General features: G+C 54.9%; 1 protein-coding gene and 1 long non-coding RNA gene across 4 annotated transcripts; one reads left to right on the top strand and one right to left on the bottom strand.

Moving 5' to 3' along the window:
- The first annotated feature begins 2,360 nt into the window (after nucleotides 1-2,360).
- On the top strand, nucleotides 2,361-18,309 carry LOC119711586. The gene is made up of 3 exons (XR_005259737.1): nucleotides 2,361-2,405; nucleotides 7,847-7,883; nucleotides 18,175-18,309. It is a non-coding gene; the product is annotated as an uncharacterized LOC119711586 (long non-coding RNA).
- Nucleotides 11,295-21,911, bottom strand: PLEKHO1 (pleckstrin homology domain containing O1). Of its 3 annotated transcripts, XM_038161960.1 has the most exons (7): nucleotides 21,512-21,900; nucleotides 20,598-20,744; nucleotides 13,763-13,903; nucleotides 13,431-13,535; nucleotides 12,575-12,676; nucleotides 11,502-12,274; nucleotides 11,295-11,422 (listed from the first exon to the last, which is right to left on the bottom strand). In XM_038161960.1, exons 1-6 carry the CDS (start codon nucleotides 21,536-21,538, stop codon nucleotides 11,504-11,506), a joined length of 1,293 nt encoding a protein of 430 aa, XP_038017888.1. In that variant the 5' UTR covers nucleotides 21,539-21,900; the 3' UTR covers nucleotides 11,295-11,422; nucleotides 11,502-11,503. The 3 variants fall into 3 exon arrangements, with proteins under 3 accessions (XP_038017888.1, XP_038017889.1, XP_038017887.1); XM_038161961.1 differs by having other exon boundaries at nucleotides 11,295-12,274; nucleotides 20,598-20,735; nucleotides 21,512-21,911; XM_038161959.1 differs by having other exon boundaries at nucleotides 11,295-12,274; nucleotides 21,512-21,897.
- Nucleotides 21,912-22,772: the final 861 nt, after the last annotated feature.

A 22,772-nucleotide genomic window follows, 5' to 3' on the forward strand; every position in this document is an offset into this window, starting at 1 on the left:
GAATGGAGTAAGGGAATTTTCTTTCTGGTTGTGTTAAAATGGGGTGGAAATCTGCAGAATGGTGTGTGTTTCTGGGGATGGAACTTGGACTTGTGGTACTTGAGCCCTTGGTGACATTGGAACGGCCGAGGAAAGATTTTTCTGGAAAACCTGAATGGTTCCCTGAGTGTTTCCAGGTGAGTTTAACAGAGATGTCATAGACATCGGAGTCGGGGTGAGTCTTGAGATTTGCTTTTCACAGGTCCTGCCTTGTGCCCGGCAGCCTGAGCCAAGTCTGGAGCTGAAATATTCCTCACACAAGAACAATGTTTAAAAAAAAAAAAACCCTGCTGCTCCTCCCGAGCTAGAGAAAGCATTGTTTTATCTTGGGATTAGTCCAGCATTCCTGGCAAAAATCCCTTGGATGCGCTTGAGAAAGCCCTTGGCAAACAGGCTTTTCTGCTGCTGGATGAGCAATTAGGCAAGAAATGGGTGGTGACTTTCTGGGATATTTTATTTAGTTTTAAAGGGTGGAGAAGAATTACTGTTCCAGCTGAAGCCCCATGTCTCTACCCACTGGATCTGGGGCCAAACAGGGAACTTGAGTTTTGGGATGACTTTAAACAGATTAAATCCATCTTTTGGGGCAGCAGGTGGGTGAAGTAAAACCAGGCTGTCACAGAGCACTTTGATGGCAAAGGAGAAAGCCCCAGTGGTGTGTGGGCACATCTTCCAAGCCAGGAAAAACCTGCTGTGCGGCTGTCGGGTTCCTCAGCTCCTCATGACGTCTGTGGAACCGGCCTTCCCTGCCCCAGCCTCTGCTTTACACAGCTCACCTGCTGCCACAACGCCAGGCACCTGTCGCTCCTGATGTTAAGAGATGGAATGAGGCAGGGATCGAGGGAAGCAGCCGCTCCCCGCGGTCCAGCAGCGCCCTAGCCTTGCACAGCCCCCGCGCCCTCCATTTTGTGGTGGTGAGGGGAAGCCTTGCCGGCGGGCGGCTTCCTCCATCCTGCTCCTTCCTCCTCCTCCTCCTTCTTCCCCCGGGGCTTTTGTCTTGTTGTGCCCCTTCTCGCTCCCTCCCCGGCCCTTATCTCGCCCTCCCAGGGGCGCTGCTTCCCCTCCTCTGCCTCCCTCAGGGGCTCGGGCCGCCTCTCCCCGAGCCCGGGCACCCTCCTGAGGGGGCGCGCGGACCCCCGAGCGCGGGAAACCGCGACCCACGGGGCTCCCCAGCCGCGGGCAGCAGGGGCCGAGCCGCGACCCCGCCGCTGATTGGCTGAGATTTGCCGCAGTTCCGCCCCCTCCGCCTTCCCGCCGCCCGCGCGCGCGCGCGGCGCCCCGCCCCCGGCCCCTCAGGCCCCTCACGGCGGCCGTGAGGGAGAAGCTGCCCCCAAAGTGTCATTTCCACCCGCAAAACGGCTTCTGCTCCCACCCGAAATGTCCCATTGCCACCCCAAAGCCTTCGCGAGAGGCTTTTCCCCTCAGGTTTTGTGAACTTCATTGCGGTGAGGGAAAACAACGCGGTTCAGAGTCCAAGCGGAGGAAAAAACCCGAAAATACAAACCGCGGTCCTGAAGGTGGCTGTCAACGCCGCGTGAGGAAGGGTAAATTCAGCCAGGATTTGTTACAAATGCACCGGGTGAAAATAGGAAGAAATTCCTCATAAAATTCTTCAGGTTTCTTAGTTAAGCCCAGTAGCAAGGGAACTCTAAAATGTGTGTTTTCAAGCAGCTCCTGCTGTCATGTAGTTCCTAATGTCCCCCAGATTGCTCCTGCTTTCACAGGGCAATGTGGCGAGTGCAGGTTCCAAGGCAAATCTTCCCCTTTCTCAATTACATCCCTACATTGCCCATTTCCAGGTTAATTCAACCCAGCCACAGTACTGAAGGGATTTGGGGTTATTTTTGTGACCAAGGTGCCTGGGTCAGGGGAGTGAAGGTCTGGGGTTCCCACAGATCAGACTTCCACAAAAGAGAGGGTTTTCCTGGAACTATCTCTTGCCATTCCTGCACATTCCATAATGACCAGTTAGCCTTTTTGCCCCTTTATTCTCCCTCAAATTAAATTAATTTAAAAAACCTCTTACTGCCAAGGATATAAACCCCAAGGATCTCTCAATGCCTAACCCGCAGGCAGCTCGCTTTCAGCTTCACTCATCTATATTTTTATGTGAGAATGGGGAAGCCGACATTCTCGTGGAATCCCATGAATTCAGGAATTTGGCCTTGGAGAAAACTGTAAAAAAATCCTTTGAACTGCATGATGGAGTAATGAGAAATCTCAGAATGAAAACTGCCCCATTTTCCAGCGGACAGAGCTGTTGTTGATTTTGGCAGCAGAGCTGCTGTATGCTAAAAATACACCAGTTTCACTGGTCATACCCCTTGCAAAGGTCTGAAGCGAAGAACGAGATCTGAATTTATGAGGTAAAAAACCATGCTTGAATTATTTTTCCCCGTTTCTGAGTCTCTCACTTGTGCCAGGGGGTTGCGGTGTCACGTTAGATGTGCACACTCGTGTTCTCCATTTGCTCATCGATCAACTGGCACAAATGGAGAGTCAGGAATGCAGCTCCCCCCGGGGTACCAAAACCCAGGGGATGGGACAGAAAGAGTCAGGGACAGCAGCTGCTTGAAGCAGGACGTGGAAAATGTCCCTCTGCACAGCCTGGGGCTGGGAAATTCCTGTTGCTGCTGCTGCTGTTGGGAGGTTTCTCACTGGAGTTAAGAGTTTGATCTCCTGGGGAACACTCCTCTGGTTTTAAACTTTAAAATTACAGTTCATAGTATGCTTGGTTTCTGCTTTGAGTGTGTCTCGTTAAAAAAATAATAAAAAAATGACCCCCAAAAATAGCCAAGGAAAGTCTTTCCTATTGCTTCTAATTTAATTGGCACAAGTGAGGGAGAATCCAAAAATAAATGTTTGGCCGCAACAGCAAACCAGCAGAAAACCACAGGACACATTAAAGCTGGGAGCTCCTGGCACTGAGAAAAGGATTCTCTTCTAGGAACAAAATCACCCCAAGAGTGTGGGTTCATGTTGGAAAAGGAGCTGGTCTCTCCTGTCGGAATGTAACAGGTTCACACAGGGTGTTTGAGGGGCATTTTCTTCTAGAGTTAATAAAGAAATATTATATTATATCAAATAATCTCGTGATGACTGAGGAGCAGCCAGCCGGAGCTCCTCAGCATTGCTTTGGTGAAGCACTGATATCTCCTGGCCATTTGTGTGAGGGGCTTGTCACATCCTTGTCCCTGGGAATGTTGAGGACGTGCAGGAATCGTGTTTAATTAGGAATCTGAGGCTGGAAGGGAGCTCCTGGCTAATGGCGAATTGCAATGAAGGCGTCCCTGCAGCAAGTGCCTTTCTGCACTCATTTCAGAATCACATCTGTGTCTCTCAGCTTCGTCACCATGATATGAGTCATAATTGTTCTGCTTAGAAGTGTGTGCTGTGGTGTCTCTTCTACGCCCCGTGTGTTTTGAGCGAGCTCCCATGTCACAGCAAAACCCAGTTGGAGTGAATTGGCTAATTTGTGTTCCTGGAAACCAAGAACATCTTCAGTCTGTTCTTTCATCACTGTCGGGGGATCCACACCAAAAGCTGGAGGATCAGCCTTGGGAATTCGAGTCTTGCCCTGTTCTGTGCAAGTCAGGAGTGTATTTAAGGATGTAATTGAGGGCTGGGAGTGTATTTAAGGATGTAGTTGAGGGCTGGCTTTTAAATGCTGTGCTCACAGCTCCCGTGCACACCCACCCCGTACTCCCGCTGCAGTCGTGCGGCTCCAAAAGCTTCTGCTGTTAAATCCTGTGCTTGAGGTGTGCTTTGAAGCACAAACTGGTGGGGAGGAGAATGTTTTCTCTGATGATCTGCTGAGGGCTATTTCCACCTCAGCCACGCAGCGCTGGCAGGGTGGAAGGCTGCTTGTTGATGAAATCTCTTACATTAACACACTACACAAATGAATGAGGTTTTTCCTGAGAGAGCCCTTTATTTCCCACAATCATCCCGAGTTCCTCCTCATTCACATCCCTGCACAGACCACGTCACTCCTGCGAGCAACAGGAGCAATGGAAGGAGGAAGAACATTCACCTGTCTCTGCTCTGAGGTTCTGGATCTGTGGGGGCTTCAACTGCTGCAGAATTTCTAGATGGACATTAAGCATTCTCACTACAAAGAAAACTCCCAGATCAAAAAGTGTTCCCTAGAACGGAGTGAGGAATCCCAGAGAGGACAGGAATAATCGAGTGGCCACAAACTAGTTCAGTTTGGCAATTCTCACGCGCATCCCAAAGCAAGGCTTTGAAGTGCTTTCCTGAACTTCCCAAACCACTCTTTCTCCTCCCTCCACACACGTGGATTTCTGATGGTGTGGAAAATTGTGGAAAACCCTGGATTTCCAGTGGTGCTTCCACTGTGAATCGAACAGGTCTGGACCAAAGTTGGGGCGGGGTGGCAGCAGGTGGCACTGGGCTTTGCTGTTCTTGGCTGTATTTTCCTGTCAATCCACACTGCTCGGCGCACCGGACACCAGCACGCTGCTGCGGAGCCCGTGCGATTCCTGCTTCCCACGAGGGAAGGGAAGGAGTTCAGTCATTGCAGTTGCACGGAAAGCTCCCGCTGGCCTCTCCGTAGGAACGCATTCCCGGTGCTCTCGGTGAACTCGGGCTGCAGGAGCCCCGGAGCGGGACAACGAGCGCTAGAGGGCACAGCGCGACCAGCCACGGCGAGGGGAGGCAGAGCGCGGCTGCCGCTGAGCTGCCTTCCACCCCTGAGAGTCCACGGCACTCCCTAAAGCGGCACCTTTCAGAAGGCGCTGGGAGCGAGGCCCTGCAGATAATCCCCAGGGATTATCAAGAGCCTGTCGGTAGGAGAGCGAAAAGAATTTTGTTAAGCACAGGAAGGAGTCAAAGACAGAAGTGACCGAGCTTGGTGGGTTTATGCTGTTCTTTGCACTGGGTACCGTGGAAGTTTTGTGATGACAAACTTTCCTGATTCATTTCTGATCCAAGAAACCGAGATTTCCCAAGATATCTTTTCTTTCCTAGGACTTGATTTCTAGAAAGCTGGAAGGAAAAATGCCAGGAGGAGTAGCTCTTCCATTTCCTTCTGATTTCATTTCCCTACATCTCCAGTAACATAAATAATTTTATAAGTGATACAAAACATTTCCAGAAAGCATGAAGCCCTCAGGAGCCTCTGCCTAAACAAACTCCTTCCTTCCCTCTCTGTGTTTCAGTGAGCACTCGAGCAGCCTCATTGTTTGGATCATTCAGGGTGCCAGATGGCTGTAAATATGTTCACAATCCTCCTTACCCTGCTCCCTCCTCCCGGGCACCCTCCCTGCTCTACCCAGTACTGAGCACCTGGTCTGTTCCCGTTTGGAGTCTCCCTTCTCCCCTCTGGAGCTCAGTTGGCGCTGCTGCTTTGTATCTTCCCTTGAAACAAAGCGGGAAAATCTTAGGGAATGTTGTGTGCCAGGGAATACTGAATATTTCCTTCACTTGCACCATCAGTTAATTGAAAACGTGCCTCCTGCCCTGTGGCATCAGCAGGAATCCTGCCCCTGACATGGGAAGGTGCAGCTCACCTGCTGGGAACCCAGAGGGAGGAGCAGCTTCTTCCTATTTCGGGCACAGAGATCTCATGCTCACCCTTGGCATGGGGTAAGGGCGCACAGAACAGGGTGATTCATCCCAAATCATGCCCCAAGGAGCTGGCAGAGGCAGCGTTAGAGCAGCCAGCCCTGTTCTTCCTGCCTCCCAGGCTCTGCATTCATTGTTGTGCTCTGATCTTGTTATTCCATAACTCGGGAGGGCCCAAATCCTGCGGCCTGAGCCCCTGAGATAACTTTCCTGTGAGATGAAACATTCCCAAACTGCTGAGCAGTAAGAAAATGACACAAAAGTGTTTCAATGGCACTGTAAAAAGGGAAGTTGGTTTTAAAACATCTGAAAATACAGGCAGCGACGTTTTGGGAACTGAGGAATAACTGAGGTCACGAGCTGCCTGAGGAACGCTGCAGCAGCACAGTCCCACCCAGGTCACGGGAAGGATGAGCTGTGCACACGAAGAAACAGAAATTCAGCCAGATTTGTCTGTGGTCTTGCTCTCATTGATGAGCTGCTGGGTGAACTCTTCCCTGGAAGGCAGGAGGGAGCAGATGGCAGCAAGCAAATCTCTGACTTGAGCAAGGAGAGAGAAACTGATTTTCCAAAGGATCTGTTTGACATTCAGAGGCCACATGTTATTTTTATGAGCCAGACCTCTCGCTTATTGAACTCCACCAGTTTGTGTCCTGCCAGCAGACCTAACCTGAGCGACCCTGTGGCCAATAAAGGACAAGAGAGCCAGCAGCCTGGAGCAGGCATTCTGAGCTGGCTTTTCCAGGAGCAGGCAGTGCTCTGAATGCCACCTCACGATTTCTGGGAAGCATGACTCCCAGCTAGCTCTGCAGAAAGGTAGACAGCGCTCAGATTAAATATAGCAGCGAGTGGGCTGGGAGGAGAAACACTGGGCTGCACAGAGAGGGAGGCTGCTCTGGAGGAAGCCAGGAGTGTCTCGTGGTGCAGCACAAAGCACAGTGGCACCTGGCAAGCCGGGCCAGTGCTGGCCTGCAGGCAGCTGATGGAGTGCAGGACAGCCCTGGGCAGTGCCAGGGGCAGGTTGGGTGCATGCAGGTTGATCCCTTGCTCTCAGCTCTTCTTCATCCTGTTCCATCCTCTGCCGTGGGCAGGGACGCCTCTCACAAGCCCCATCCAGCCTGGCCTTGGGCACTGCCAGGGATCCAGGGGCAGCCCCAGCTGCTCTGGGCACCCTATGCCAGGCCTGCCCACCCTCCCAGGGAACAGTTCCTTCCCACAATCCCATCTAAACCTCCTCTCTTGCAGTTTAAAGTCATTCATGACTCAGCCCAGTTGTTGAGAGTCCTTTAAATAATGATGTCCACATCTCCACTGGCTCGTTGCAGCCCATGCCAGACCTTTGCCTCCTGCCCAGGATCAGCCTGTGAGGCACAGACTCCTCCAGCTCTGAATGGTTCCCTCTGTCCTCCTGTCCTGCATGTATGGGCTCTTTATTCCAGCACAGGCCCCGTTCCCTCAGCCCCAGGGCAGGGGTTTGGAAGGAGAAATCTGCATTTCAGTGCAGAACTCCCAAACCACTGGTGTCAGGAGAGGGCTGAGCTCTGCCCTTTGAACTCTGGCTGGTCTGGTCTCTCCCAGGCATTCCCAAATGTTAGAAAGATTTTTAAATCCTCTCTTGCCTCTGAGCTGGGTTGATTTGTATCAAAACAGAGCAACAAATTTTTAAACACATTACAAATTAAGGAAGTGGAAGAATCGCTGTAGTTTTCAGTCCCTCGGGACATTTTATAGAGTCAAACAAATCAGCAGTGTCTGAAAGCAGGGATTTGATATTCCTGGGCCAGGCTCAGCAAACACTTCCAATAGGAAGGAATTGACCTTTTCTGTGGTGTCATGTCCAACATCCCCAGGGTTGAACCAGCCCCTCTGGCCACTCAGGGAGAGGAGCGTGGGGATCTCTGAGCCTGAGGAGGAGCTCCGACAGCTCAAACTGGATTTAGGGAAAACAAATCCAAGGCACTGTACTGTGTATCTCACCAAAGAATTCTTTCCTAAGAGAGGGAAGATGCAGAAATCACCACGTGTGCATTTTCCAGGGATACATTTGCACGCAGGTATATCTGGCATACAAAACCACTGAATTTTCCCCTTTTCTTTCTTTTTTTAGGGAAGTGGGTCTGTTCTTGCTGAGCTTTAATTTGAAAACCCAGTTGGAACTTGTTAAGTCAATAATTATTCTTGTGAATGTGGGTCAAACTATTTTCTGTCTCTTCCTCTCTAGGGACTTGGAAGAAGATTTAATCCTCCAGCACTCCAAGGTAGGAAGCACCACAGTTCCCATTTCATTTCAAAAGTCCAAACTGATTGTCCCAGGGGGGAAAAGCTGATGAGGGACAGTGAGCAAGTGGCATCTCTGGAGCCCCAGGTGTTCACCTGCAGCTGCTGACACAGATGTCCAGGAAAGAATGCCCCCAGCTCTGAGAACATATCAGAGTGCCTTGGCATCCCATGGAATTGATTCCAAGGGTATGCTGAACATAACACTCAGTTGAGATATTTGAGGGTCTATAGCTTCCCACCTTCCACCTCTGGACACCAATCCTGCTTTCTCTTTTTAAGGCATTGGCCTTATTGGAGAATAATAAAATAAGCAACCATTTCTGCAGTTTTCTCCATCAGTAACTCCAAGAAATCCTTCTGCACAGCAGGATAAATTGTATTTATCCACCCCCTCCTCAGCCTGAGAACCCTCTGCCATGAGTTACTGCTGCTCCTGCTCCACTTGGGAGGTCAGGGGCTTTTTCCAAGGTTGAAAACTGCTCAAAAACTGGACTTTATCCACCCCAGTTTTATTGCTGTGAACTGCTTTGTTAGGTGTAACTCCAGCCTGCAGAACAGCCCCCTGCTGCTGGAACAACACGAACCCATTTCTGCTTTACACCCGAGTTTTGCAGTGTGAAAGTTGCCTCCAAGTGTAAATTCTATTTAAAGCCACCGAAAGCCTCTTAAGCAGTGCCTCCTGCCTTCCAGAGGCCTCTCAGCACTGCAGAGACCCTGCAGCTGCTCCCTTTGTCCCCAGAGCTGCAGCGGGTGAAACTCAGGGCAGCCGTGTGCCACAGGGGGCTGATCTGTGGGGCTGCACCCCAAAATGTGCTCCCTGGGCAGGGACTGCCTGGGGTGGGGTCAGCTCTGTCTGATCACGGCCCCTGGGCCTTGTGGGGGTTTGTTGGGTTTTTATCTCTCTCTTCCCAGGGTGTTGGGTGCCAGGGTTTTATAGAATCATGGGTTTGGGTCTTGGGAGGGACCTTACCTCTCATCCAGGACCACCCCTGCCATGGGCAGGGACACCTTCCACTGTCCCAGACTGCTCCAAGCCCTGTCCAGCCTGGCTTGGGACACTCGCAGGGACAGGGCCACCACAGCTTCTCTGGGCACCCTGTTCCAGGGCCTCACCACCCTCCCAGGGAGGAATTCCTTCCCAGGAATTCCATCCTTAGGTGTCTCTCTGTTAATTCCCTTAGAAAGGCAGAGGATGGAAGAAGGGAGGGAGGGAGGAGGGGGTTTGCTCAAAGCTTTTGAAGCAGAGAGGGAGAAAATAATCCAAAAAAGGCGCTTTGGCTGGGAGGGTGGGTGGGCTCGGGAGCGCGGCGTGCAGCCGGGGTTCCTCGCCCCGCGGTCCTTATTTGGCTGGGAGCGGGAGCGCTCCGGGGATTGGCTGTGCTGGGAACAGGCAGGGAGCGCAGGCACCGGAGCCGAGTGCCAGCTGACGAGCGCAGCACACGCTTGCCCACTCCTCAGCATGTGTTGAGCAAATTGCAGCTATTTTTATAAGAGACGCTTTGCCTACATCTTAAGAATCCAGTCCCAATCCCGTCTCCCTGTAGTGTACCGGGAAATCCCCTTCCCAGCCCCCTTCCCCCCGTTCTGTACGTGTTTTCAAGGCGCAGTTGGGCAGAACCCAGAATTCTTGGTCATTATCAGCCTTCAGACTCGTCTGCTGTGCGCTGCCCGGCCGGGGCGCTCTGTATTCCGGTAACGATCCGGTGTTTTGTCTCCGGACCCGGCATAATTGCCGCAGCGGACAATAGCAGCCCTTTCTGGGCACGGCAGCCGGCTGCTGCGCTGCCGGGAGAGCGCGGCCCCTTTGTGCAGGGCTGTTCCCGCACGGACAGAGCCACGGGCCAGGGGGCGACGCACAAAGCCCCGTCTGTGCTGCCCTTGGCTTTGCCGCTCCCCGGGGCTCCCTGCGCCGTGCCAGAGGCTTTGGGAGTGCCACCGAGGGCAGAGGATGGCAGGAGGAGGCAGGGGGAGAACTGTGAGGGGTGAGCAGAGAGGCAAGATCCCCAAAACTGCCTGTGAGAGCTTCAGGGCCTCCCTGAAGAGAGCAGGGCAGGGCTGCTCAGGTGTGCCAGGGGCAGCTCCTTTCAGCCCTTCCCACAGTGTGTGCTGGCTCTTCCAGAGGTGTCACTCTGAGCAGCATGGCAATGAGCATTCCAAAATCCAAGGAGAGTTGCTGGTGTGGGGCTGGCACTACCTGCATGCACGTCACAATGGTGGTTCAGTGGTTCCTTGCAAAAAACTTTGCGAAGCAATCCAGTTCTTCAGCGTGGAAAGTTATCCCTGGAAGTATCGCTGGAGTCTGGTTAACCCAAACTCATTGGGAAAGGTTTGGGTTTGGTTTTATTTTTCCTTTAATTTAGAAAAATCAGCCAGGAAAGGAAAGAGACAACACTAACCACGTCCAGGAAGTAACTCTGCGGGTTTAATACTTTTGTGGACTATTTGCCATGTAGGTAAGAGAATTGGGTTTCCTTTTCAAAAAACCAAGGAACAGTTGGATGTTACCACGAGTGAACCTGTGAGACACAGCCACGTCCCGCTCGTGGGTGGGAAAGCCGAGCCAGCCTGTGAGCTGATGATCTGAGCTCTGCTCCGGGCTCAGCTTTCCTTCCAGCAGGGCTGATTCACATCTTGGGCAGCCCAAGCAGAGCCTGCTGCTGTCTGACTATGACACCTGAGAGACAAGGCAAACCTACCAAAACTGCCACTGGCTTGTGGTGTCTGGCTCCCACACACACGCCCTGACTTTTCAGCTCAAAGAAAAGGTAAAAAAAAAAAAAAAAGAGAGAGAAATTAGAATGGAAAAGCCCAAACTCCTCCCAGCTGCCTGTGTGGGCTGTCAAATCCAAGGCTTTGATCCTCTGGTGGCACAGAAGGGAAGACACATCGCTGCCACCTCCCACTGCTCGGGGCCGAGGGGGTCTGTGAAGCATTCAGGATCGGGGTGGACATGGATTGTGTCACTGCTGCCCTTCTGGAGGGCTCTGTGTGCACCCCAGAATAACAGCTGCCAGCCCCAAGTTTTCTAGGGGACTGTGCCAGGACAGAGCTCTGAGAGCTACACCCAGCAAATGCCTCAATGGCCTGGAGACCAGCCTGGAGTTCCCACATCTTCAGGAGAGTTCCTGGATAACGGGGACTTCCAGGCAGTGGTGGGGATGGACACCTTTTGAACCTTTTAATGTCATTTATTTCTGAGAGGGAACAGGGCAAGTGTCCCAGTGAAGGAGAGTTTGACATGAGAGCAGCAGTGCCAGGGCTCATCCAGCTCCACCCCACAGGATGCTCCGCTCCAGGCAGACATGGGCAGTTCCAGGAACCTTGCTCCTGTGCTTGGCGTGTGCCAGGAGCTGGGGCCTGCAGTGCAAAGGGAGCTCTTACAAGGGAGGTATAAACTGCAACTGATTTATTGGAACACTGGGTTGATTCATCAGGGGATGCGATGGAGGAAAGGAAGGGTCCAAGCTTTGAGAAGCAAATTTGGGCGAGAACAGGCACCTTTTCACTCTTTTGAACACTGTAAATAATAATAATAATTAAAAAAAAAGACCAGATGGCCGCCCTTCCCAGTCCCTCCCTCCCATCCCAAGGCTTGCCTTCACATCATGCTCTTCCTAAACTGAGACTGTGAGCTCTGTTTGGGCTTCGAGTCTGACTGCTGCAGCTCAAACTGTTTGTACAGGTCCCTCAGCTCTTTGATCTCCTGCAGCACCCTCTTGGCTTGGCTCCAGGTGGAGGAAGCCTCCCCCAGCAGCCTCTCAGATTCCTGCAGGATCCTTTCAGAGTCCGACTTGGAAGATGATGAGGAAGAAGAAGAGGTGGTGGTGATGGTGGTGCTGGTGTTGGAGTCCTTGGTCTTTCTCTTGCCTTCCCCGTAGCCCTTCACCTCCGTCAGCAGTTCCTGAGTTTTTTCCAGTTTCAGTGCAACCAGTTCCTGTATCCGGGACAGCTGCTCCGGCTCCGCCGAGGCAAACTGAGCCTCCAGCCCCTTCCTCAGCACCGCCCGATGCGTGGAAGAGTCCCGTCGGGACAGGATTTCTTCCATGGAGGCACATTTATTCTTTTCTGAGTGTGAGAGCTTTTTGGGGACCTGCGGCGTGTACATGGTCCCTTTGTCAAAGGAGTCATTGCGCTGCCCGGCTCTGTCCCACGGGGTCACCTCCTGGCGGGGGAGGCTCCCTGTCCGCGCTTTCTCCGATGTCTTGGCGTTCTCCGAGTCCGAGCGGCGCCGCCCCGCGGTGAGGTGAGCCACGGACTTGTCCAGATCCACCCGGAAACTCTCCTCGCAGGTGCCGTGATCCTCCGGAGAGGCGTCTTCCTCCTGGATCAGGTCGAGGGTCAGCATTCCGTCAGAGGTTGAGGTAGATGCCTGGAGGAGCAGAAAGCAGAGCTGAGTTGGCACCGGAACGGCTGTCCCTGCTTCCGGGGGTGTCTGCTCTGGGGATACACACTACAGGGAGGGGGTGGACGCTCCCTCACTCACTCACAGAGCCCAGGGGTGGACTTTACAGTGCAGTGGCCCACGGGAGCAGAGGATGAGAGCTGATGACCCAGAGCTGTCCTCATGGCAACTCTCAGCTCAGGATGGAGCTCCAACAACTCCACTTGCAAATGGAACGCTTCCAGGGGAATTTCAGCCAAGCAGGTGTCTGGGATTGGTTGTACCTACCACAGCCATGAGGTGACCCCGCGTGGGAGGGCGCCGGGAATGCTGGATCTTGGCTCTGTCACGCGTCGGGTGGGCAAGGAAACTGTCCTCTTCCACAGTGACCTGCAGGGTGACACAGCCTGTGAGAGGGAACACGAGCCATTCCCAGCTCCTGGAGCTGTAAGCAGCAGGAGGCTGGCAGGGAATGGGGTGGGGAGTCCAGCCTTGGAAGCGACCCCGTGTTTGCCTGGTCTGTGCCATGATGGGATTACATCTGCTCAAATCATTCCTGACAACTGAACCTGTTTGCAAAGACTCCTGTGACAGGCTGTGCTGGAAGCCATCTCTCCTGGAGTTTGCTGTGCTGTCTCCTGCTCTAAAACCTCTCCCATAGTCTGACCTTGGTTTTCCTTCACTTCAGGCTCTGCCATCCAGGAGAGGAAAGAGCCTCCTGGCAGTGCCATGGCGCTGTGGGGAGCTGAGTGTGAATGGGAGATCTGAGACAGGTCTGAGCTGAGGAAGGGTTGCCATGAAACATTAATGTGAGAGTCAGCCCTGGAGCGAGGGCACAGCTTGTTCCAGGCAGGTTCTCCTCCCCACTGAGAGAAACTGTGTGGGAATGCTCACCCTGACCTGCCTCTGCCAGCCCACCTGGCATTCTGAGTACACCCTGTGTCCCCAGGAGGAGGCTGAGCTGAGGCTGCCCTGTTATTTTTTCCTGGCAGAAGCTGTTTTGTGTAACTGGGACTTTCACACTCCCTCGAGAAGCAGGATGAGTTATGCTGGAGACACTTTGTGTGGATGTATCCCCAAGACAGGGCTGCTCCCAGCAGCCTCAGACCTTCACCGGGGCTGAGTCAGGGTGAATCCCGCTCACCTCGTCCAAGATCCGGTTTTTAGCACGTGTGATTGCAGAGTTGAGGGCGTTAATCCAGGACTCTTTCTCTTCTGGACTCACAGCCAGGAAGATCAGATTTGGTGCCTACAAAAGAAGGAAGTCAGCTCAGTGCTGGAACTCGCAGAGACAGGCCCTGGCCAGTGTGAGGCCTCTACAGAGAAGGCAAAGCAGAGCTGAGCCTCCAGCCCTGTTTGCCCCACGGGACCACCTACATCCCTCCCTTCCCTGCATCCCCCAGGACCATCCCCATCCCTGCCCGCCCCTGGAGCCGGTGGCTCTTGGGCTCCTGCACCTGGACAAGCCCCACATACCGTGTTTCCAGGCTGCCTGGAGTGGGCAAGGGTAAATTTGCTGTGGTTCTTTTTGCTTCTACTTTTGGACTTCCTGAGCTCTTCACATTTCTCATAGTCAGTCAGATCAAACATTTCCTGTATGTTTTTTTCATCTTTTACCTGCAAAACAGCAAGAAAATTAGAGCTTTGCAGATGTCAGACAGAGACTCTGCTGCTCCAGGCAGCAGGATTTCAACATGAGGGTTTCCACTTGCTTCTTCTGCAATAAGGGGGCATATTTAGAAAAACAGCAAGAAAATCCCACTTTGCCAGGTTAATTCCTGCCTCTTCTACCCCCAGAGGGCAGGGGCTGCCAGGCTGTCAGGAGGCTCTCAGTGTCCTTTAAAGAGTCCTTTTGAGTGACCACTTTACAAGAGCTCCCGTTTTCCAGGCCTGTTCCCCAGCACTGCTCTGCCACAGTGTGACGGGTACATGGGATGGATCGGTGTCACAGAGGCTCAGATGGAAGATGGAGCTTGCAGAGGGTCACTGAGGCTGCAGCTGCACTGGGGGACAGGCAGGGATCTAGGGGCACAGGGGTCTGGATGCTGACCCCTGACAGTGCCATCCCTCAGGGACACTTGGAGCAAAGGGGAAGTGTCAAAGCTGTCTGTACCCTTCCTCTTCATCGCTCTCCCAATGCACCATCCTCAATCCCACTCCTACAGCAGGGAAGCTCTGCTCTTCTGTGGTGAACACGAGGAATTAGGGTTTGGATCTCCATTACAGACACTGCAGCAGGCTCAAATCTACACCCATCTGCTTAATCCGACTCCAGCCAGTCATCCCAGGCTGCAGCACTGCTGGAGGCTGTGGAACTCGGGTGCTGGGAAGGCAGATGGTGCTGAGGTCTGAGCCCTTGGATTTCCTGAAGGGACTCCACCCCACTTCATACATTTCCTCCACAGTTTTGGGAAGCACTGAAGGAACTCCCTATGGTTCTTCCATAGAATTTAATCAAAGAGGGTGACTAAACCAGCTTCCTAACCAGGGGCACGGATAAACTGACCATCTGGCCCTGCCTGATGACAACAGCTCCCCTCTATCCTTCATCCTGACTGTGTCCCCAGGATCCACAGGACAATCACCGGCACTGCCATCCCGGAGCTGGTTCCTGCTTGTGACACATCCCCTGTGTCTGGGTGTGATAACAGAGCCTGTCTGGCTGCACATCCTCCCCACACGCTGCTAATCAGCTTTGATCTCTTCCCGCTCCCATCCTCCAATCCACCTCTTTCCAAGAATCTCAGCTCAATTCTGCCCGACTGATTTGCAGCAGGAAAAGCCGATCCCCCTCCGAGCCCCCAGCTGTGCTCTGCGGCTGAGAGCGGACCCTTGCTCCAGATGTTTGCTCATGTGGGTCACTGGGGCTCCCCCAGCCCTCCCCTTCCTCCTCAGAGCTCACAACGCTGGAACTCAACCCCGTGCCTGCGGGAGTGTCCCCAGGAGGCTGCAGGACAGAGCAGGTGTCTGGTTCAAACAAACACCCTGCAGGTGCAGCTCGTCCTTTCAACGCCTCTGAATGTCACCAGGGCTCTGACGCTGCACTGGGACACCCTGAGGGGACCCTGCTCCTGTGTGTGACCCCTGATAAAATGCTTAAAACTGGGAATAAGCAACATCCACAGCGGGATTGCCGGGGGAAGAGGGGCAGCAGCAGCCTGGAGTAGGTGGCTGTGGTGGCACAGAAATCCCAGGGGGCACGGGAAGAACAGGGGGTGTCTCACCCACTGAGCCCCCTCTCATGCTCGTGTAACAGAGCATCCAGCGTGCAGAGAGAGAAACTGGACAAGGAAGGTGAAAGGCAACTCCAGAGGCACTTGCCAGCTCTTTTGTCCTTTGTGGGAGGCTCCTGAGGCCAAAAGGAAGGAAGTGGTGGCATGAGAGTCAGCTCAGAGCAGCCTCAGAGGTAGGAGAGGCTGAGGGCAGTCATGCAGCCTGTTCTCTGTGACAACAGGACAAAACCAGCCCCTGAGGGGCCATGTGGCCAACAGAGCTGAAATCCCAGTCACTGTGTCAGTCACAGGTGGGTGACAAACCTGCAGGGTGTCACCTTCTCCGTGTTCTCAGTGAGATAGGGGCCATCCAAATCAAACCTTCCAGGCTTCTCCAAAGAGGATTTGGCTGGACGTGTCCCAGCACCCGGGCAGCGCCCAGGAGGAAGCAGCCTCTGGTATCAGTTCTCAGTAGGAAAGGATGAAGCGAGAGGTTGGTGGTTGACTTTGGCAAAACCTTTCCTTGCTGGGAGGTTTCCAGCAGGTCTTTCCTTCCCCACAGCTGCCAAGGGCTTAAGAATTGAGGGATCTCAGATTCTCACCAGCAGGTGAGTCCTGCTCTCTGTGCTCTGTGGGGAGCTCAGGATTGGAAGGATTGAGGTGAATCAGTCCCAGCAGGTGCTGCCCTGGCTGTCTGCTGCCATTGCTCAGCTCTACCCATTCGAGGCAGGCAAAACAACCTTGCCCTGCACTTCCACCTGCCTCCTACCTGTAGCCGGGTGAGGGAAGGGAAACTGAGGCATGCAGAGGGAATCAGAAGCATCCCCCATCCCTAGAGCAGGGAACATTTCTCTGCAGCCTTGAGATCTCACACCCCTGGCAGCTGCCCCTGCTCTGCTCGGGGCGTCACTGCCCGTGCCAAGGCTGCCACTGCTGACGCTGCCGGGATCCGAGGAGGGGAGCTGCATTCCTTGCACTCCTTGAACTCCTTCCCCCGCAGCTGCTGCCCGCCCAGGCTGGCCCCAGGGGCACCCAGCACTCCCTGTGCCCTGAGATGTGGGGGGCTGTGGGCACGTAGTGGGTCAGAACACCAGCCATGGCACCCGAATCCCTTCTCCAGAGGGTCACAGCTGTTTGTGCTTCCAGAGCTCTGCTCCCACGGGAAGGCTCGTGGCAGGGCACTGGCAGCGGCAGGGTCTCTGACCTGGGTTAATTAACTGCCCTTGGGTCTCTCGCTGATGAGAGTTTGAATTTCCTCATCAAGCTGTGACCTGCAGTGACTCCAAACCTCCTGGACCCGGCTCAGGGCTGTGTTTTGGGGCCAAACCAGGCACGGAGGGGCAGGGCAGGTGCTCAGTCACGCCAGTCTGGGATTTTTGGTGTGATTTGAGCAGTTCCCTGCTGCAACGGGACACAGAAAAATGCAGAAGGTACAGAAAATCACAAGACACCCAGAGTAAGACACCCACGGGACACTGAGGGGGTCACAGTGTGGCTCAGGATGTAACCAGAAACCTCCAGACTCTCAGAACAGCCAAATACCCAAACATGGACAGTTTTGGGACAGACAGTTCCCCTTGTAGGGTACAACCAAAGTTTCAGTTCCTCCAGCTGAGCAGCTCTACTTCAGCAGGGGCCAGAGCTTCCTGCAGACCTGGCTGAAGCCAGGCTGTCACAGGGACAGGGATGCACACTGGCACTGTCCAGTCCTTGTCATGGCCAGGACACTGCCCTTGGCTGATCAGGGGATGGTGGCTGGATGTGGCAGCTTCAGTCCCTTCTCCAGAGAGTCACCACCGAGGCTACCAGGGACACAGGTCACCCAGAATCCCTGAATTATGACATGGTGTTGGAGGGACCCTAAAGTTCATCTAATTCACGGCAGGGACACCTTCCACTAGCTCAGATTGCTCCAAGCCCCATCCAGCCTGACTTTGGACACTTCCAGGGATGGAGCAGCCACAGCCTCTCTGGACAACCTGTGCCAGGGCCTCCCCACCCTCACGGGGAGGAATTCCTTCCCAAAATCCCACTGTGCTGTGTACAGCGGCACTCACTGAGGACAAACTCCCCACGGAGCATTAGAGCAGCGAGTATGCAAACACAGCCCCGGCCCCTCGCCGAGGAGCGGCGCCTCCTCGAGTGCTCTTGCGCTAATTGAGCCGATGCCTCTGGTAGCGAACAAGAGAACGCTCGACAGAAGCGTTTCCTCGTCCCGCTGTCAGCCGGGCTCGGGCTGGGGGAGCCCCCGGCTTCCTGCGAGGAAGCGCCGAGCCCGGCTGGCTCAGCTGGGCCGCTGCTCCCCGGCGCAGGCAGGGACGGAGCTGGGCCAGGAACAGGGAACAATTCCCAGAAATGTGCCGCGGGGGGAGGCACCGAGGGGAAAGAATGCAAGAGTGAGTTAAGAAGGTGGTGGTGTGCTCAGCGGAGCTCAGCTCGCTGCAGCTCATCTCGACGGAGCTGGTTTTGGCCGATGACCAAACGCTGAATAACCAAGGATTTTGGTGTGAGTTCACGGAGTTCAGCAGCCGTGGGGGAGCGGAGTGAGCACGGCCAGGGCCTCAAGCTCCCATTTCGGGAGGGGGCAGGCAAGTCCCACAGCTTTCAAAGGGCAGCGCTCGAACACTCTGTTAGCATTTTCCATCAGCTGAAAAACTACATTTCTTCTCCTTACAGACTCGGCTCTGCCGGGGAGAAGCCCAGGCTCCTATCAGGCATTCCCAAATTCTCCTGGAATTTGGAATATCAGGGAATGGAACAAAATGGAATCGTCAGGGCTGGTCTCTGACCTGCCAGCCCAGGTCCTAGACAGACAACTGGAAAAGCACAGATTCCCAGGAGGAATCAGCGTGGATATTGATGGGACTTTGTTAGTCTGAATTTTGGAAATCTCCCCATTCCAGACCTCAGCCTATGCTCAGCTCGGAGCGGTTCATCAACACCTGCCCCTAGCCAATGAAATTCCCAAGGGATCCTGGTGTGGAACACACAGTTCCCTGTCCCCATGTGCTCTGGGGAGATGGGATTCATTGCCCTGCTTCCCAAATGGAGAAATTCAGGCAAAAGTAAATAAATGTATGTTTTGAATTAATTTAAAGAGCCTCGGAGCTTCCAGGAGCCTCGGGATTTAACCCTTTCTGCTCCAAGATGGTAGGGAAGGCTGAGAATGTGGCTTCACCTGCAGAACCACCTCTGGAGCAGCCTCTGAGCATGAGATGAGCTGCCAGGAAACAGCAGGTGCACTGGGAGCAGAGCCTGGAGCCACACGTGGGTCTGGGAGGGCTCCTGCCTTTGCCAAGTGCTGATGCTCAGGTTGGCATCAAACCCCACACCACACCTTCTGTGACCCTGTGAGCAGGGACAGCCCCCAGGAACCCCTGGAGACTCCCCACAGTGAGACCCCCAGGATGCCAGACCCCCCGCCACAGGCACAGAGTCACCCCAGCGCACGCCAGCGGCACGTGTCACCTCCATGGCCAGCACAGAGTCACCTCAGTGCACACCAGTGGCACGTGTCACCTCCATGGCCAGCACAGAGTCACCTCAGTGCACACCAGCACCAGATGTCACCTCCATGGCCAGCACAGAGTCACCTCAGCGCACACCAGTGGCACGTGTCACCTCCATGGCCAGCACAGAGTCACCTCAGCGCACACCAGTGGCACGTGTCACCTCCATGGCCAGCACAGAGTCACCTCAGCGCACACCAGCGGCACGTGTCACCTCCATGGCCAGCACAGAGTCACCTCAGTGCACACCAGCGGCACGTGTCACCTCCATGGCCAGCACAGAGTCACCCCAGCGCACACCAGCGCCAGATGTCATCTCTGCTGGCCACACGTTCTTCCATATAAAGCCTCAGCAGAGGCTGCTGCACTGCTGTTATTTACGGTCCCTCGCACACACGTGGAGCCCAGGGGCTGCCTCAGGCCCAGCTGTGAGGTTTCCCCCCCATGAAACACAAACACAGGAGCTTCTTGTTCAGAGCAGGCTCCCCTCCAGCCTCATCCCTCTCTTGGGCTCCCAGCACACCTGGATTTCCTCTCTAGGTATCTGGATATCTTGCCTGTTGCTGTGTTTCCTCTGGCTGTGGAGGTTGATGGGAGCAAGCTCTGGAATGCCACAAGCAGCTCAGCGTGACCTGGGCATTCAGTCCACTTTTTAGCCATTTCTCTGTTGTAACAAGCCCTGTCCCTCTGCCTGTGCCGTTTCCGTGGCTCAACCAGCCTTAAATCAAATGATCCCTTCCTCTCTCCAGGTGCTGACAGAGCCAGGCCAGGCAGCCGGGCATCCAAACCACGGTCTGTCAGGAAATGACCTCCACTGAGGGGGGAACCCAGAGAGACCAGGATTGAATCCCAAATTCCCTGAGTCGGAGCAGCCCCCCTGCCTGCTGTGGGCACCGCTCTACCCAGAGCGGCTCTGGCAGGTCACAGGAGATGGGAGGCAGGAAGGCTCTGGCCTGGGGAGCTCTTCCTGATGGATTTATGGAGACAAAAAGCACAGGGGGGGCGTGCAAGGACAGCCAGGTGCTGGCTCAGCCTGACAGTCACATCCCATTACCTCCGATGTCAACACCACGTTAAACCCCAAAGCCCAGCAAGGAGACGGGGGCAGCGCAGGGGGCACGTGTTCCACCAGGATGTGGATCCGGGGTGAAAAATGCGAGATATCGACTTGTAAATAGCTCGATTCCAGTTGGGAGAGTGGAGTTCTTTCCAAACAGAGTCTGAGCAGGTGGGAACGAGGCAGTGTTGGGCTCAAGGACGGAGGACGGGCACAGAAAGGAGCCGGCATTGCCGTCGCCGCGGCGGCAGAAAGAGGTTGGAGGGCTTAACTCTCGCTAAGTGAATCCTTTCGTGTCTCCAAGCTGGGAAAATGTCTCCCAGCAGGGCTGGCTGGGGGAATCGCTGCCAGAGCCGACCCCGACCCCGACCCCGGCCGGGTCCCGCCGGCGCCAGCCCGGGGAGGAGAAGCCCCCGAGGAACCTCCTGGGCCCGGCTGGCGCTGGAGGGGCGCTGGGAAGGGCCGGGGCTGCGCCTTTCATATGCAAAGAGAGGAAAGGGGGGGATGGGAGAGGAAACTGAAACCGATCCTACCTCCTTCTCCGAGATGTAAAGCTGATCTCCCTTCAGAACCACATAACGGTTTTTCCAGATTTCCCTAAAAATGCCTTTCCCGCAAAATTTCCGCACCCAGCCGACCTTCTCCGGCTGCACAGGTTGCTGGTTTCCATCCTGGTTCCCCTAACACAAAGCGAGAGGGAAGAAAAACGGGGGGAAACGCGATTATTCTTGGTTTTACACTCCTTTTCCCCCTCCCCCCTTCCCTCTTTCCCAACTTTTGTCTCCCCCTCCCTCCGGCCCCTCTCTCCGCCGACGCCGGGACCGAGTCCTTCCCCGGGGTCACTCCACGGGGATTTTTGTGCTGCAGGCACCGAGCGACAGCAGCAGCATCGGGAGGACGCTGCGAGGAGCGGGCAGGGTTCCCTCCGTGGTTATATAAGCCAGGCCGGCGTCTCTGTCGCCTCATCCAGCGGGCATTTACCCTGGAAAGGGGAGCAGGAGGGGGATGGGCGGAATTTAAACCAGCCGGGGTTTTATACTGCGGTGAAAATCGCATTTTTGGAGCTTTTTTGTAAGCGATTAATCCAAGAGGTGAAATCCGTGGGTGGTTTGTATCAGAGCGATGATCGGATCGCTGGGTGCAGCACACAACACGGCAAAGAGCGACGGATTGATGGTGCCTCCGGATTTTATCGTTTCCTTGTGTTCCAAGATGAAAACTGCCTGCCTACATCACCCGGCGGCTGTGGCGGCTGCGGGAGGCAGGAGGGGCAGGGGCAGCAGCAGGGCCTGGAGCAGGGCTTGGGTCTCTTTGGATCTGCCTGGGGGTCTGTGCGCTTTCCGCGGGGGTCGCAGAGGCCCCGGAGAGACAATCCCCCCCTCCCCAAAACATCCCGGAGCCTCCCTCACCCCACCTCGCCCCGGCCAAGAAGCGATTCTCTACTCACCCTTTTCGCAGAATTATTTTTTTTCATCGTTCCTTGCTGCGCTCCGAGGCGATTTGGGCCGGGGGTCGCAGAGGGGCTCCCGCGGCCTCCTGGAGCGGGGGAACACCCGGGACCGCGCCCGCGATCCGCGCTGCCTTCACCCCGCGTGGCTCAGGGCCCTCTCCCGTTACACGGTGCCCGGTCCGGCGCTCTGAGCCATCGCCAGCGCCGCCGCCGCCGCCGCGTCCCCCCCCGCCGCCACCATCCCGCAGCTCGGGGGGCTGCGCTGGGCTGCGCCGGGCTCCCGAGCTCCATCTATAGCCGCGCGTCCGTGACGTCGGGGTTCGCGGCACGGGGCGAATCGCAGCCCACGAGGGTTTTTCTTCTTTGTCTCTGACTCGACCGAGGACACGGGGCCGTGGGGTAGCGGGAGAAGGGCGGGCGGTGCCTCGGTTGGGGATGCCATCGGGGCACAGCCGCGTTCCCGGCGGTGTCGTGGGTCAACGGGAAACTTGCTAGGAGAGGGAAAAGCAGCCGGGTGGTACCGGGAGGGTTTTGTGCCCTAAAGGTGTTCGGAAGTGGGAAGAAATCCCTCTGGAGAGAGGAGCTGGGAGATTTCCTGGGGAGGGGGCTGCAGGAAGGGGTCCCTTCCAGCACGGAGGGTCTGACAGCCAGGATTCAGTTGGATTCTCCTCCAAAAGTGAGGAGACACTCTGCTTCCTAAAAATGCCCTTATTTGGCTTATTTTGTCTGTCTCCTTCATGTCCTGCAAGAAATAGACCGATCCATCATCCATCGGCGGATCAGCTTTCCAATGACAGCGTCCACCCCCCACCCCCGATTTCAGGTTGTAGTTTCACCCCAGTACTCTGGAATGAATGCACGCAGAGTCCGAGGGATGTTCTTGGAGTACGGAGTATTTCCAGAGCTTCTGGGAGTGTTTGTATCCCGTTTGAGCACTGGCATTTTTGCCACGAGCTGTGGATGTGCTGCACACCTGACAATACCCGGGACAGAGACACAAATCACTCTCAAATCACACCAAACCCAGGGGCTGCCTGTGCAATCCTGAACTCCATGGGGCTCAGGACCAGGATTTGCCATCTGTGTGCCTCAGTTTCCCCTTTTACCCCAAAGCTTGGTGCGGGCAGGGCTGATGGCAGAGGGACAGATGAACCACGCTGGCTGCCCAGGGCCCCCAGTGTGTCCCCGGGACACCACAGAACCTGCCAGTTTATTTAATGACATTTTGCCTTCCAACTGGACTTGTCCTTCCTCACAT

The sequence above is a fragment of the Motacilla alba genome, chromosome 25 (genome assembly GCF_015832195.1).
Source record: "Motacilla alba alba isolate MOTALB_02 chromosome 25, Motacilla_alba_V1.0_pri, whole genome shotgun sequence".
In the NCBI taxonomy this organism is placed as follows: Eukaryota; Metazoa; Chordata; class Aves; order Passeriformes; family Motacillidae; genus Motacilla; species Motacilla alba.